The following is a 15,262-nucleotide window of genomic DNA, read 5'->3' as shown; positions in this document are numbered from 1 at the left end:
AACCCATACAGTGCTGAGATTTCTGAAAAATACCGTCTTAGAACATTTAAGCAAGAGCAGGCTTGAATAAAAGTTTCCTAAACACCCAGCCAAAAATTCTGAGGGATGAGAGAAAATTTCATTTTTTTTTTTAATTAAAGGAGGCTATTTAGCATAGTAGTTTAAAGCACATTTACTCTGGATTCAGACTAACATTGTTTGAAATTTTTATTCTACACTATTTTGTGATCTTCGAGAAGTTACTTGGCTTCTTTGCAGAGCTAAGTTCCATTTCCTCATCTGAAATAATGATGATACTACCTAATCGAAGAGGTTATGTAAAATGCCTAGCACATCACAGGCAGTCAGTAAAAATACGGTGATGAGGTGGTAGTGATTGTGATAGCGGAGGAGTTGGTGGTTCTTGAGAAAGCTTTACAACTTTTAAAAACAGTGGAAATTTTCTTCAAAGAAACGCTTAAGGGGAAACCCAACATAAAACAGATAAGTAAGGTTCTAGGGGTGTGAGCAAGCCAGCTTGGCCAGCTCTTCTCTCTGCCAGCTGCCCACTTTTGTAGACCCAGAAGTCTCCCATGGAACCCTCAGCACTCAACCAAGCATAGAAATGGCAAGATAATCTTTTGCTTACTTTAGGTCAAATGGAGGTTTAATGTTTCTGGGAGGTAGGCTTGGGGCTGGTGGTTGTGTTGGGTGAGATGCTGGCAATGGTGGTTGGCTGGCCGGATGGGCTGGTGGAGGTGGTGGCGGGGAAGTTGTTGAATAAGGCGTCTGGTTTCTGCTAGTGCCTAAGAAGCAAAGCAAACAATACCATGAATTAAGAAAAATTCTTCAAAAACAAGATTATTGATTGCAACCATAGTTGGCTACAAAATCAAGAATTTGGCAAAAATTAACAATTGGCTGTATGAAATTTTCAATAAAGAATATGTTAATTTTATTATTATTACCATATTGTATGCTATATATCTTTTCTGAGACAGAGTCTTTCTCTCTTATGCAGGCTGGAGTGCAGTGGGTCCATCATAGTTAACTGTAGCCTCAAACTCCTGGGGTTTCAGGATTTTTCTGTTTCAGCTGACCGAGTAGCTGGGATGCATGCACCATAACATGCATATACATTTTTTAAAAAATGTTATACTTTCTGTAGAGATGAGGTCTTGCTATGTTGCCCAGGCTGGTTTTGAACTCCTGGGTGCAAGCAATCCTCCTGCCGTGACTTCCCCAAATGTTGGGATTACAGATATGAGCCACTATGCCCAGGCTTATTCATCCTTTATATCAATAAAAGTATATTACATGTATGTATACGTGCATAACACACATACACACACAGACACACAGAGCTTTTCCTGGTTGTTAAACATTTATCAGCATACATTCCTAGGTTCTATCTGCTAAACAGTGACTAGAATCACTTGTCTCTGTATCTTCCCTTTTTGCTTTGATCCTCTTCCTCTCAGTCATTCCTCCATTTGATTTTTGATGTCATACATTGGGTTTTGGAATTACGCAGGTTGCCTTGTTTCCCTAAAAATGGAATTTAAATTTCCTTCTCATTTTGGGGTGATTTTCTGAGAGGAAAAGAGGATAATGTCTTGACAAACATTTTGTTTTAATTTTACCTGCCTTTGAGCACGAATGAGATAATTTTTTTCATGTTTATAACCATTTTCCTTTTAATAGTATTACCTATTCAAATACTTTGCCTATTTCAAAAATAGCATTTTCCTTTTCTTATTGGTTTCTAAAATCTTTTTATTAAGGATATTAATCTTTTTGTTTCTTAACTGGACCAACTGGATGTAAGTAGGCTGCTTTGAATCCTGCTTTTGCCTGTCCATACATTAAAAAATATACCATAACAAACAAACCTCTCTATAAAAACTTCAAAAAAAATACTGCACTTCACTATAAATTTCCTTACAAGGGTAATACCAAGGTTTTACATAGCATATGCCGTAAACAAATTCCTAATTTCTTTTTAGATATTTCTCCCCTTGCCAAACCTCTTCACTTAAGTAATTGCTGACAGTATTGTCTTCTCTCTTCATTCTCTGACCTCACCGCGGTGTTCCTCTTCTTCCTGAAGTTTTAAAGACTGCTCAGGCCCTGCGCCGCAGACTCAAGGCCCTCTCAGCCAGATACAGCTCCCATAAGAATAGTTCCTCTTTTGCAGCTATTTTCAGAGGTGGAGGTAGACAAAATTAGTTCCCCTATAAATTTTATGAATAAAAAATTCCAACTCAAGATATTTACGTTAGAAATATTGAGTCCAGTTTGTTTTGTCCTAACCAAAATCAAAATTTTTTGATATATCAGACTTTTCCTCTAATACAATTAGTCAATCCTTTCATGTATAATTTCTGTCACTATCTTATCTTTAGGAAGGCCTTCCTTAATTTGAGAACAGATAATCATAAACAGTATATTTTCTCCTACTTTGCTGTGGCTTCATTTTTTTTCCATTTAACTCTTTAAAACTATTAGTAATTTATTGTGGAGTTTGTTGTGAGATAGAGGTCTAATTGTATAATTCTTGTTGTTCCTAAATCATTTAGCAAATGTTCTTCACCATTTGTCTGATAAGCTATTACTTACCAATTTGACATGCCTCTTTCATCATAGAATAAACTTGAACAATTCCAGTGAATGTGACAGATGAAAATGGTACCCAGTCATTTTAATTCATAAATAATGTGGTTCAGTAGACTCATAAATGATTTAAAAACTCTACCGAAAGAGAATATACCTGTGTGAGTAGATATTAATAAACTGTCCAAATAGAGAGAGAAATATTTATTAGCCATCTGTGACTTACCCTTTCATGGAAAGGATTTTGACAGGCATGAGGCATTACCCTGGGAGAATGATTTAAGGCCAACAAGTGAGAAGTTATTGAGATTGTTTGGGGAATGGTGAGTGTTTTGGATTTGAAGCACTGAAAACTGACTTCCCCCAAACCCAGGTCCCTTTCTGCCTTTACATAGGGTTATGAGACTTTCTGATGAGGCATCTGGGGCCTTGCGTGATTCTGCTTACTTGACATCTATTCTCCTTTCCTCAATTATAATAACTTAAGCATCACAGGAAGGGGTGTGCTTGCTTTTCTACTGAAGACTTGGAACCAGAAGGGGCTCCTCCCTGAGTTGCTGGCAGCGGTCGTGCCACTGCCAGGGCAGGGCTCGCCTGAAAGTACAGCAAAACCAGAGGAAAGCAGGGTGAGAGATGGAAAGGGGCTGGTTAGATTTTAAAGAAAAATTACTTTTGGAAAACAGTCAGAGATCATCTGAAAGACTTAATGAGGCACTAAACTAAATGTCTGAGTATCTCTTCCTCATCAAGCTTGGGAGAATATATGCTGAAGTCTTCCTATGTTACAGTAGTATGTGGCAGTGAAACTGCCTTGCAAAACGTGGTCACTTTCAAATACTGCAAGGAATACATTTGCATGTACACAAAATAATTCTAAGGAAAAACATCTTAGTTTTTCTGGAGGAAAAAACTAGTTAGACTTACTTTGATGTCAAACCATTAACTTTAGAGTCTAATGATTGACTCTAAAATCTCAATCTGGACTTTATAAAGTTTACTAAAATACAATTAGTAATATTAACATCCTCAAAAGTAAAAATATGTTTTTTGTTCTGATAGAAAGAAAGGGGATGGATAGAGTAAAATGAGTAAAGAAATAGAAACAATAAATCTATAAAAATATCTGGGAGTTTCTCACTCATAGGCGGGTGATGAACAATGAGAACACATGGACACAGGGAGGGGAGCACTACACACTGGGGTCTATTGGGGGGAATAGGGGAAGGACAGCGGCGGGGGGAGTTGTGGAGAGATAGCATGGGGAGAAATGCCAGATATAGGTGAAGGGGAGGAAGGCAGCAACTCACACTGCCATGTGTGTACCTATGCAACTATCTTGCATGTTCTTCACATATACCCCAAAACCTAAAATGCAATTTAAAAAAAATATCTGGGAGTAATGATATTAAATAATATTAAGTAATCATACAATTTTTGCCAGGCACCATACTAGGCATTCTACATATGTAATCATATTTATTCTGTATGCAGCCTTGTGGGGGTATATGTCATTATCTATTTTCCATTTGGTAGTTAATAAAACTACAAGTTCCGAGAATTAGTAAGCAGTAACGGTGGGGTCCAAACTTAGCCAGAATTTGAACTCAAGTCAATTCTTTATGATGTCTCTGCACTTTCTGCTATGCGCTACTGATTCTCAAGGTAATTAAATGAAAATTTAGTTAGTTAAAATAGACACATCAGCAAACTGTCCTACAATCAGGGTGTAAGTTCAGCTTTTTTGATTTGTATTTTTCCTCTTAGTGTGATTTTATGAGTGTTTCCAGTTTCCTGCAGGAAAGACCTGGCTCTAGAGACTGTAAGGCTCACATATTGGGATGTTCTGGATGCTAATTCAGATGCCTTAGAATTTGATTTTGGAAACCAGACAGCAGGGAAGGGAACATTCAAGCTAGCGGGAAAGAGGCTCTTCAAGATGAATGACTGATGCTAGCTGGCCGGAAAATAACACTCAAGAACTGAAATCAGAGAATTTTAAAATAGCATAAAAGGACTTAGAAGATATGAAATAAGGGGAAAGAACAACAAGTTTAGACTTCAGTTGGCATTAAGAATTAGAAATGTGCAATTTGAGAGCTAACACCTAAAACTCTGATCTACTTACGGCTCTCATCTCCCAAAGCTCAGGGGGATTGACTAGGTAATCTGTGATTTGAAGTACTGGAACTGAAAAGACCATCTTGCTAATAAGCCAAGTGGGAGCTTGAGTGACTAACGACACAATTAAGGAAAATTGACTGTATTTGTATTAGGGAACAGTTTATACCAGTTACAGAAAAATGGGGAGAATTGTGAAAAACGAGGAGAGAAATTGCAACATCTTCTAGAACACAGAAACAATTCTCAAAACCTAGGAAGTTAATAACCTCTGACTCAAACTTTTCATCTTTTTTAATTTTGGAAGTTTAGAAGAGATCTTGTTCAAGTCACGTGCCCGTGCTCAGGCAGGCCGGAATGAGTGGAGCACCGGGGCCCTTTTACCATGAGGAAATGACCAGGAGGGACCCTCCATGAGCCAGAGGGTGCCCAGTGGTTACCTGGCCCTGCCTTGAAGAATGGCTCCAGGTTCACGGAAATGCAGGCTAATCAAAATGGTGAGATTTTTGTCAGTATTTAAAATGCTATAAACAGAAAAGTGCATTTGAGGGCAATGGAAGAAGAAATCGGGAGAGAAGAGGTGGAAATGAATAGAGAGGACCCAACGAGGGTGGTGGTATACTCATGGGAAATGGAAATTGTATTACTTCACAAACTTTGCATTTTAGTTATTTCTGCTGGTCAAAAATAGTGGTTCTAGATATTTTTATAACAATCTGGTAACATAAAGATCTATGAAAACTCAGGATATCTACCCTATAGATTCTGATGTTTGTGACTTTTGACTAAGAAGGTCCCTAAAGACTTCACGTCTAGAGGTGTGTGAGGAACATGTGGAGATCTGGTTCTCAATTTCCTTTTAAATCCATGGATTCCTTTAAATATCCAAAGACATTACACCATATTGCTGCTTCTAAATGCCACAAAACCCTGACCTAGACTTGGCATTTCTATTCTGGCTTTCTTGGGCTATCTTAGAATTGGACCAGGCATTAGAAAACTTTGATTTTATCTCCAGCTCTATCACTTTGGCAAATCACTTAATCTCCATGTGATCTAGTTTCTCCATCTGTCAAATGGCAGTAATCGAACCCTAACTACTTCAAAGGGGTTTAAGGATGAAATGAGCTAATACTTGTGAAAGCATCTTAAAAAGTCAGAAGCATGTGTAAACATAAAGGTGATCACACAAGGCTGAGGAGTGTCACAAATAAAATGATTTCTAAGTTACTTTAACTTAAGAAATTTGGAAATTGTTTATTTAAGTTCATCATTTATTTGTTTGAGGATTATTAAGCATCTGTCTCAGATTTCAGCCATGGAACCGGCAACTTGGCATATAGATTTTAATTTTCTCTGGGCCTGTGTAGGTATATAGCATTGCCCATTCAAACAAGAAGAAAAGCTCTAGCAAGTACGTGGCACTGCCAGAGTCTATATAGGTGAACTTTGTATAAGCAGTTTGTAAAACTATTTGGGTGGACACTTAATGGAATCTCTTATGGTTACATGGCCATGTACAGTCAGTCATTCACACCTAACTAAACACAGACTTTCTTGGGACTGAGTCTCACTGAGATCTTACCGCATTTCCCGCAAAGGTTGCTTGTAATGCCCTTCACTCCCAGACCTGCCCTTGCCTTCCTCATGTACCACAGATAACTTTACCTCTTACTTTACTAAGAACATGGAGAATGACCCATCTGACCATCCCCACTTGCCCTGCATTCTAACTGAAAATCTCCTGCTATCTTGTTCTCCTGATTTTCCTTTGTTCCAGATTCTCTGGAAAGATGGCATTCCTTCTTGCACATACTAACTGGCATTTCTAGTTCCCATCAGCGCCTGCTTCCTTGTACAGCCTTCTCCCTTTATTTACTCCTTCATTGCATCAAGCAAGAAGTATTTACTAAGCACTTACTATGTGCTCTGGACTGTGGATTTCATCTTTCAATGCACTTTCCGTCTTAAATATGGTCTGATATCTTCTATTATAAAAAAGCACAACAGTATCCTTTTTTAACCTCTTCCCCTACCCTAGATACCAGCTGATTTTGTTCCTTTTCTTCATGGCCAAACTTCTTGGAACAAAAACCTACATTTGCTACTTCTCTATCTTTAATGTGCTTGGATGGCCTCATGGAAGAGTGATGAAGGAAAGGCTTAGATTTAAATTCAGATTCAACCACTTTTATACTAACCTTCCAGTTTTATCACTCAATATGAAGACTTAGATAAGTTGCTTGATATCTCCAGGTCTTCATTTTCTCATCTGTGAAATGGTCACATGCACACACCCTGCAGAAGCATCTGACACATTGTATAGTAGTTCTTAATAAATGATCCCATTCTTCTTTGCTGTCCCATTTATACACTATAGTCTACCCACCTCAACTGCAAAGAAAACAACAAACAAACAAAAACCCTTTTTCCTCAAATTAGTCATGTCTAATCCTAGTTCTGTTCAAGAATTGTAGAGTGGCCTAAGAGTGAAGAAGTTTAAATCCCTAAATCTACCCCAGTAGGCACCAAAACAACCAAATTCTACTTTCAGATTCTTTACTCCAAAACATACCAGAAACAATTTTCAAACTGAGAATCTGATAGATCAGTAGAAAGAATGCTTGTGCTGAAGTTATTGAGGCCTGAGTTTGACTACTAATCCCACCCAGTATTAACTGTAAGACAGTGGGTAGTTCATCTTGCTTCTCTGGGTTATAGATTCTCTGCCTTTTAAAATGGGACTGCTGACTCTTATCTTGCAGGTTTGCTATGAGAATTCAAAATATGTATGTCTGCCAAGCACACAGTAGGTATTCAGTGCTACTTATGAATTACTCTAGAAACTAAGACAGTTGTGTTCTATATGAGGCAGGCTCTTTAAAATCTCTAGGACATGTTTATTTCCATCTGTACAGAGAGACTGGGCTTATCATACGTCAGTAACTTCTATTAGAAGTTTTCTAAACTGCCACCTGTGCTTGAAACGACATGCTAATTGCCACACGTCTGATCATTCTGTCAAAAGTAAGATTTTGAAAGAATACCTGCCCTTCTGAAGTGTGATGTGTCTGTCCTGTGATTCCCTGGGGTTAGCACCAAGCTCAGAGAGCTCTCTGTCTGTATGTACAGCACTGGTATGTGTTTTCTCACACCATTTTTATTTTATTTAAAATTGCCATAAATTACTTTCTCATTTATGTATTCGTTTTCTTCCTAGCTAAACGGGTGAACTTCTGAGGCAGGTCCCCACTGTCAACACCTGTGTATGCCCTACAACACTGCATGCATCACACATTTAATGTTTCACTGATTGACTTTCTTTTTCCTTTGTCCTTTTTCCCTTTAGAAAAGAAAGCTAACTTTAAAAAGCAAACTGTAAAATAAACATATGCACAATAAAACATTTAAGAAAATATCTGAGGGAATGCTGAAAAGAAAAACTCCTGTTCTAGAGCCCCATGTTCTAGGTACATGCCTCGAAGGCAACAACAACTGTTATTTGTTTCTTAAGTATATTTCAAGAAATTGTTCTATGCATTTTTTTACACAAATGGAACCATGGTACATAACATTATTCTGTACTTTGTTTTCTTAATTTTAAAAAGATGTTGTTGTATATTTCCACAAATAGAGCAATCTTGTTTTTTTTTAAAATGACAGTGGAGTTCTCCATTGCATCTATTTACCTTATTTTATATTACGAGTCTCATTATTGCTGGTCATTTAGGTTATAAAAATAACTACTGAAGTATAATTCATAATAAACTGATTTAAAATATACAACTCCATGGTACTAATATATTTAAAGTTGTGCAACCAGTACTATAGCCTACTTTTTGAATATACACATCACCTCAAAAATAAACCCCTGTACTTACTAGCAGTCACTCCCCTTCCCTATCCCCAATCCTTGCTGCCTTAGGCAACCAATAATCTATTTTTAGTCTCTTACAGATTGGCTTATTCCAGATATTTCATATCAACAATATGTGGTTGTTTCTGACTAGTTTCTTTCACTTAGTTGTTTTTGCATTCAATTGTGTTGTAGCAGATACTAACACTATGCTCTTTCTTATGGCTGAATGATATTTCATCCTATAGATAGATTACATTTATTTATCCATTCATCAGTTGATGAACATTAAATTGTTTCTACCTTTTGTGTGTTATACAGAATGCTGCTATGAGCATTAACGTACATCTTCATGTGGATCCATGTTCTCATTTCTCCTGAGTAAATGCCAAAGTATTGCTAGGTAACTCCATGTTCAACCTTCTGAGGAACTCTAGATTATTTCTTATTTTATATTTTAGACAATTACAATTTTTAGGTTTTTCTTGTATGTATGTCTTTGACCACAAGTATAAATGTACCTGTAAAATAAATTCCTAGAAAGTGAAGTCAGTAGGTCAAAGAAACTGAGCGTTAGAATATTTGGGGAAATAATGCCATTTAGTGATAAAAAAAATTAATGTGTTCTCGAGAATAGAAGGAGAATACCTGTTCTATCATAATTTCACTGACATAGTGTAAAATATCATTCCTTTTTGGTCCTAATAATCCTGATGGGTAAAAAACAAATGCTATAACAATTGAATTTTCATTTTTATAAGTGAGGCTGAGCATTCTTTCATGTGTTTATAAGGCATTTTATTTGTATGAGTATGTCTTCTTTATAAAGATATTAGATGTACAGCATCCTAGTTAATTAAGTAGCTAGAAAAATGGACATTCTCTTTTACGATTGGTATTAGATATAATACAGAATATCATATACAACACAAACATATTAGTAGACATTGTTATGTAGGTTACAATATCATTAAAAATTTTCAAGTCTAAGGACTTGAAACCTGTGGGTCACAGATGTAGAAAATCTAGTTTTATGGAATTTTTCCTTGCCCTAATTCAAAGCCATCTGCTCTTATCTTCAAAAGATTTATAAACCATTGTGGAAGGGAAATTTTGAAAACCAACTTAGTTGAAAACAAAGCAGTGTAACTACATTAGTATGAAAGCTTTTGCTTTGAATGCAAGCTGCCAAGAAAATGTTGGCCAGCTTAGAGTTCTCCATCAAAATGGAAAGAAAAGTAATAACGAAACATCAGTGTTTAAATAGATAATCAAAGCTGAAATTGGGATGGAGGTGAAGAAGTAGAGAGCAAAACAAACCTAATGATCAATGAGAGGAAAATAAGTAAAGAAAGGCTTTGATCACTATCATAAACTCTTCCATCTCCAACCTAACTTTAATATTCAATGTCTCTGAATAATTTTTTCAATTGTTAAAAATTCACTTCCCCAATAACTTTGTTGTTTATTCAATCGTATGTAATCATGAAATGTAAATCGTACTAATAGCTTCTATAGGTGCAAAGAAAGCACTAGAAATCAAGTTTTAGAAACATCCTCAGATTACTTGTTTTGTTGAGGTAATCATGAATGTTTTGGCTAAATCGACATGTAGAAATCCTTTGAGAACACTCTGAAGATAAAATCAATATAAGCCAGTAATATAACATCTATGAGCAGAGAAGGAATAAACCTTGATGCTGCAGAGGCAATAGCACAGCCTCAGGGAGAGGGAGGGGCAAACACGGGAGCAATAAATCATGTGCTCCAAATACAGCTGTCTAGGGGAGCCAGGCAGGAGCATGCCTGTGTGCACTGAGCTGGGAGCACGTGACCATGGGGAACAGGAAACGAATGCCCTGTCTCGATGAGGTGGCCACTGTGGGGCTCTAGCCCACTGTAAATATGTTAAGAATAAGGCTAGATTTTTCTATAAAATCTTCTAATATTTGAATGCTGGCAACTATCAAAACAAATCAATCAAACAAAAACTGCACACCCAACAAAGCACATTTTTGCGCTATATTAACTTTTTTTTTGAGACAGAATTTTGCTCTGTTGCCCAGGTTGGAGTGCAGTGGTGTGATCTCAGCTCACTGCAACCTCCACTTCCCAGGTTAGAGCGATTCTTCTGCCTCAGCCTCCTGAGTAGCTGGGACTACAGGCACCAGCCACCACACCCAGCTAATTTTGTATATTTAGTAGAGACAGGGTTTCACCAGGCTGGTCTCAAACTCCTGATCTCATGTGATCTGCCTGTTTTGGCCTCCCAAAGTACTGGGATTACAGGTGTGAGCCACCATGACTGGCCTGGGCTATGTTAATTTATGACATACACCTTTTTTAAGTAAAGAAAGAGAAAGCCTCATAAAGCAGTTTTAATAAAGGAAATTGTGTGACCCACGGCTCATCTGGGAAGCAAGCTTTTCCTTACTAAACTATGAGGTTTTGAAAGGGACGAATTAAACCATCAGACCAGGAAAAGAGTTGTAATGCACTAGAAAGAACTAGAATTGCCAGCAAAGAAGGCAGAGCTTCCCTGTAGTGCCTGGACAGAGGAAGTGTTCTCAGCATGACTAAAAGGGAGATAAAGTGATTATGACTCCGTATGTGTGTAAGAAGCACAACTACATATACAGACATGTGATAAGAGAAAGTATTCAGTTAAGTTAAATATTTGCTACTATTGCTATGGCAATGACTATTGCCATATGGAAGCAAAAAAGAGCCCTAAATAGAATAGACAAAGCAATCCTAAGCAAAGCAAAGCAAAGCTGGAAGCATCATATTACCTGTCTTCAAATTATACTACAAAGCTATAGCAACCAAAACAGCATGGCACTGGTATATAGACAGATCAATGAAACAGAATAGAGAACCCAGAAAGAAAGCCACATACCCACAGCCAACTGATCTTTGACAAAGTTGACAAAAATATACACTGGAGAAATGACACTCTATTAAATAAATGGTGCTGGGAAAATTTGACTGCCATTCAAAGAAGAATGAAACTAGACTCCTATCTCTCACCATACACAAGAAATTAACACAAGATGGAGTAAAGATTTAAATGTAAAATCTGGAGCTATAAAAACATTACAAGAAAACCTAGGAAAAACTTGTGGACATTAGGCTAGGCAAAAATTCATGGCTAAGACTTCAAAAGCAAATACAAAAACCAAAAATAGACAAATGGGACTTAATTGAACTAGAAAGCATCTGTCAGTACAATAAATAATCAACTGAATAAGCAGACAACCTGCAGATTGGGAGAAACAATTCGCAAGCTATGCATCCAACGAAGGACTCATATCCAGATTCTACAATCAACCCAAAACCTCTGAAATAATTCCATTAAAAAGTGGGCAAAGGATATGAACAGATGTTTTTCAAAAGAAGACACACATATGGCCATCAAGAATATGGAAATGTGCTCCACAACACTAATCACCAGATCATTGCAAATTAAAACCACAATGAGATATCATCGTACGGTACTCAGAATGGCTATTAAAAAAATAAAAAAAAAAACAGATGTGGGCAAGGATATGGAGTAAAAGGAATGCATATACACTGTTGGTGGGAATGTATATAAATTAGTACAACTTCTAGAGAAAACAGTATGGAAATTTCTCAAATAACTAAAAACAGAATTACTATAAGATTTGTCAATCCTACTACTAGATATCCAACAACAACAACAAAAGAAATTATTTTACCAACAAAACCACCTGCACGTGTATGTTTATCACAGTACTATTCACAATAGCAAAGTCAGAGAGTCAACCTAAGTGTCCATCAATGGATGACACTTATAAAATGTCATCAATAGATGACACTGATAAAGAAAATGTGCTATATACACCATGGAATACTACTTAGGCATAAAAAAAATTCATGTCTTTTGCAGTAACATGGATAAAGGTGGAGGCCATAATCTTAGGTGAAACAACTCAGAAAGTCAAAAAGCACTTGTTCTCATTTGTAAGTAGGAGTTAAATTACGTAGAGACACGGACATAGAGTGAAATAATAGACATGCAAGACTGGGAAGGTTGGGAGGGTTGGCAAGAATGAGGGATACACTGTACACTCTTTGGGTGATGGGTATAATAAAAGCCCAGACTTCGTCACTACACAGTGTATCTATGTTAAAAAAAACTGCACTTTATCCCTTAAATGTATATAAATAGAAAAGGAGGGACCCTGTGTCAAAATAAAGCTCATAAACATAAGATGATAAATCAGGTTAGAGAAGGGAAAGATATATTAGGTCACTGCAAAGTTAATTGAGATTTTGGCCAAAATTAATGGCAAAAACCGCAATTACCATTGCACCAACCTAAAAGAAGAAAAGACATAGAAGGAAAAAAATATAAAAGCCACAGAGAAGTAGTGGGGTGGAGCGGAGAGAGAGGGTGTGTTAAAATGAGGTGATCCAGGGATAAAGCATCTACTAGAGCATCTCTCTCTCTCTCCCTTTTTTTGCTTTGTTTTTTTTTAAAGCAAAATAAAAATAAGTATTTTTGATTACACAAATAATATATGACTCATTTCTGGAAGAAGTTTTATAACACAGATAAAGTAGAGTTTCAGATGACCTCTCATTCCTCCTTGCCCTCCCCTTCCCAGAGACTACCATTGTTTATCTTTGCAGAACTTTCTCCTAGTAGTTACTGACCTGTGTATGTGTGTATACACCTAAAAACCTGAAAAGCTCTGCATGCTGAAATACTGTATTGCCTATTCTGGCCTATTCTTGTTCTTTGTAAATGTTCCAGAGTATTCTGTGATAGAGATTGTCCAGGTTTGTTTAGTCTTTCCCCTCGACTAAGAACAATGTGATGATGAGCATTTACTCATGCTTTTCTATGTAAATATAAGGGCAGTGTTCCAGGGCAGCTATCTAAAAGTAGAATTGTTGAGTTGAAAGATTTTTGTATTTTATATTCCTATAGAATCTGCCAATCGTCCTCCAGTGAGGCTTCAGCAATCTGCCTTGATGAAGGCTTTTTTCCTCACGCCCTCTATCAGTGGACGTTTGTGATCACTTTTTAATTTCATCAGCACAATCACTTAATCTTCCAGGGCATCAGTTTACTCTACGAAAAGGCAAAAATTCTACTTCACAATAAAGTTATGATAATTATAATATTTAACAACAGTGCCCACCACAAACTTACAAAAGACACTCTATAAATGTTAATTCTCTCCCCTTATTAGAACAATTGTTCCCCTGAGCAGAACAATTTTTTTAGTGAAAAAAAAATTAGTCAAAATAGATGTGTCTCTGTGTAAGTTTCTTATGGTGCGAATAAGCCTTTGCAATTGGTAGCATGCGTTTAACTGTTGAGTAAACCTATTTAAATAAATGTTCAGCCCATATTTTTATTCTATTTTTAATTAACAAGCTATAATTAGGAAGATTTCTCTGGAGATAACATTGCTATATTATCATGCCATGTGTTATAACTTAATCTTTCCACTACATTTCTTCTTTCAATTACTGTAAAACCTTTGTTTTTATAGTTCATCGTGACAATGTTTGGCCTGTACTTGTTCGGATTTGTTAGCTTGAGGCAAGTAAAGGTGTATTTTAATGACAATTAATGAAAAGGTAATAACTTTTTTTAGACTTTTACCGAATGAAAACATAATTTAAAAAAATTGTGTAGGAAGTTTGTGGATCTCTGAGAATGCCCAAAGACCTCAGGTTGGTCTATACTGACCTAATTGCCACAGTCAGGTTTATCAATTGCATGTAAAGATATCTCTACCTTACTTATCTAATCTGTATACTTTGCTTAGCAATTCTAGCTCTAATATCAAACAATGCCAAGTTTTACAGCTTCTAAGTTTAATTCTTAAATCTTATCACTATATTACAAAAATTAAATAAAAAACCATAGTCACATTTACTGTGTAATCCTGTATAAAGTCCAAATATAGGCTGGGTGTGGTGATGCCTGTAATTCCAACAGTTTTGGAGGCTGAGGCAGGTGCATCATGCAGTCAAGAGATCGAGAACATCCTGGCCAACATGGTGAAACCCTGTCTCTATTAAAAATTCAAAACTAAGCTGGGCATGGTGGCATGCACCTGTAGTCCCAACTACTTGGGAGGCTGAGGCAGGAGAATCGCTTGAACCCAGGAGGTGGAGGTTGCAGTGAGTTGAGATTGTGCCATTGCACTCCAGCCTGGGCAATGGCGTGGGACTCTCTCTTAAAAAAAAAAGAAGAGGCAACATTCTGTGAAGAGGCTGATAACTTCAGAAGTTATTGCACTACTGAAGTGCAGTATTCCCTGATGTGCACTGTTGTCTCCTTCCATTCTTCAGTTTTGAAACACAACTTACTTATTTGCGATTCTTTATAAATATCACATTAACTCCCAGCTGACACTTTCAGCTAATATTTCATTCTCCGAGAGTTCCTTCTGGTTATCATTTGCCCTTTCTATAAGAGCCAAGGCATACGTGGGCCAAACACCTCAGAACCTAGGGATTGTGAGGTGAGAAAAGCCTTGTTAGATGCCATGGCATTACCTTTTTCGTAATTGGACAAATGAGGAAGTGACAAGCAGGGGTGAAGATGATAAAGGCAATGAGGAAAATCAGAAGTCAACGTTAGAAAATAATAAATTGAAAAGATTGGGGAAAAGAGGACAGCACGGTGAGGAGCAATCTTTAATGCACTCT

The 15,262-nt window shown here is 36.9% G+C and overlaps 1 protein-coding gene across 4 annotated transcripts in view; it reads right to left on the bottom strand.

The window, feature by feature from the left end:
* FYB1 (FYN binding protein 1) overlaps window positions 1-15,262 on the bottom strand; it is a 166,259-nt gene that overhangs the window by 50,935 nt on the left and 100,062 nt on the right. For all 4 annotated transcript variants that reach the window (XM_078365548.1, XM_002745030.7, XM_008992136.5 and 1 more), the window contains exon 3: window positions 629-785. In XM_078365548.1, coding sequence (XP_078221674.1) covers window positions 629-785 — 157 coding nt within the window. The remainder of the gene's footprint in view (window positions 1-628; window positions 786-15,262) is intronic.

This window comes from Callithrix jacchus, chromosome 2, assembly GCF_049354715.1.
Source record: "Callithrix jacchus isolate 240 chromosome 2, calJac240_pri, whole genome shotgun sequence".
In the NCBI taxonomy this organism is placed as follows: Eukaryota; Metazoa; Chordata; class Mammalia; order Primates; family Cebidae; genus Callithrix; species Callithrix jacchus.
Note: the sequence above shows the minus strand (reverse complement) of the source record. Positions and strands in the feature narration are given on the sequence as shown.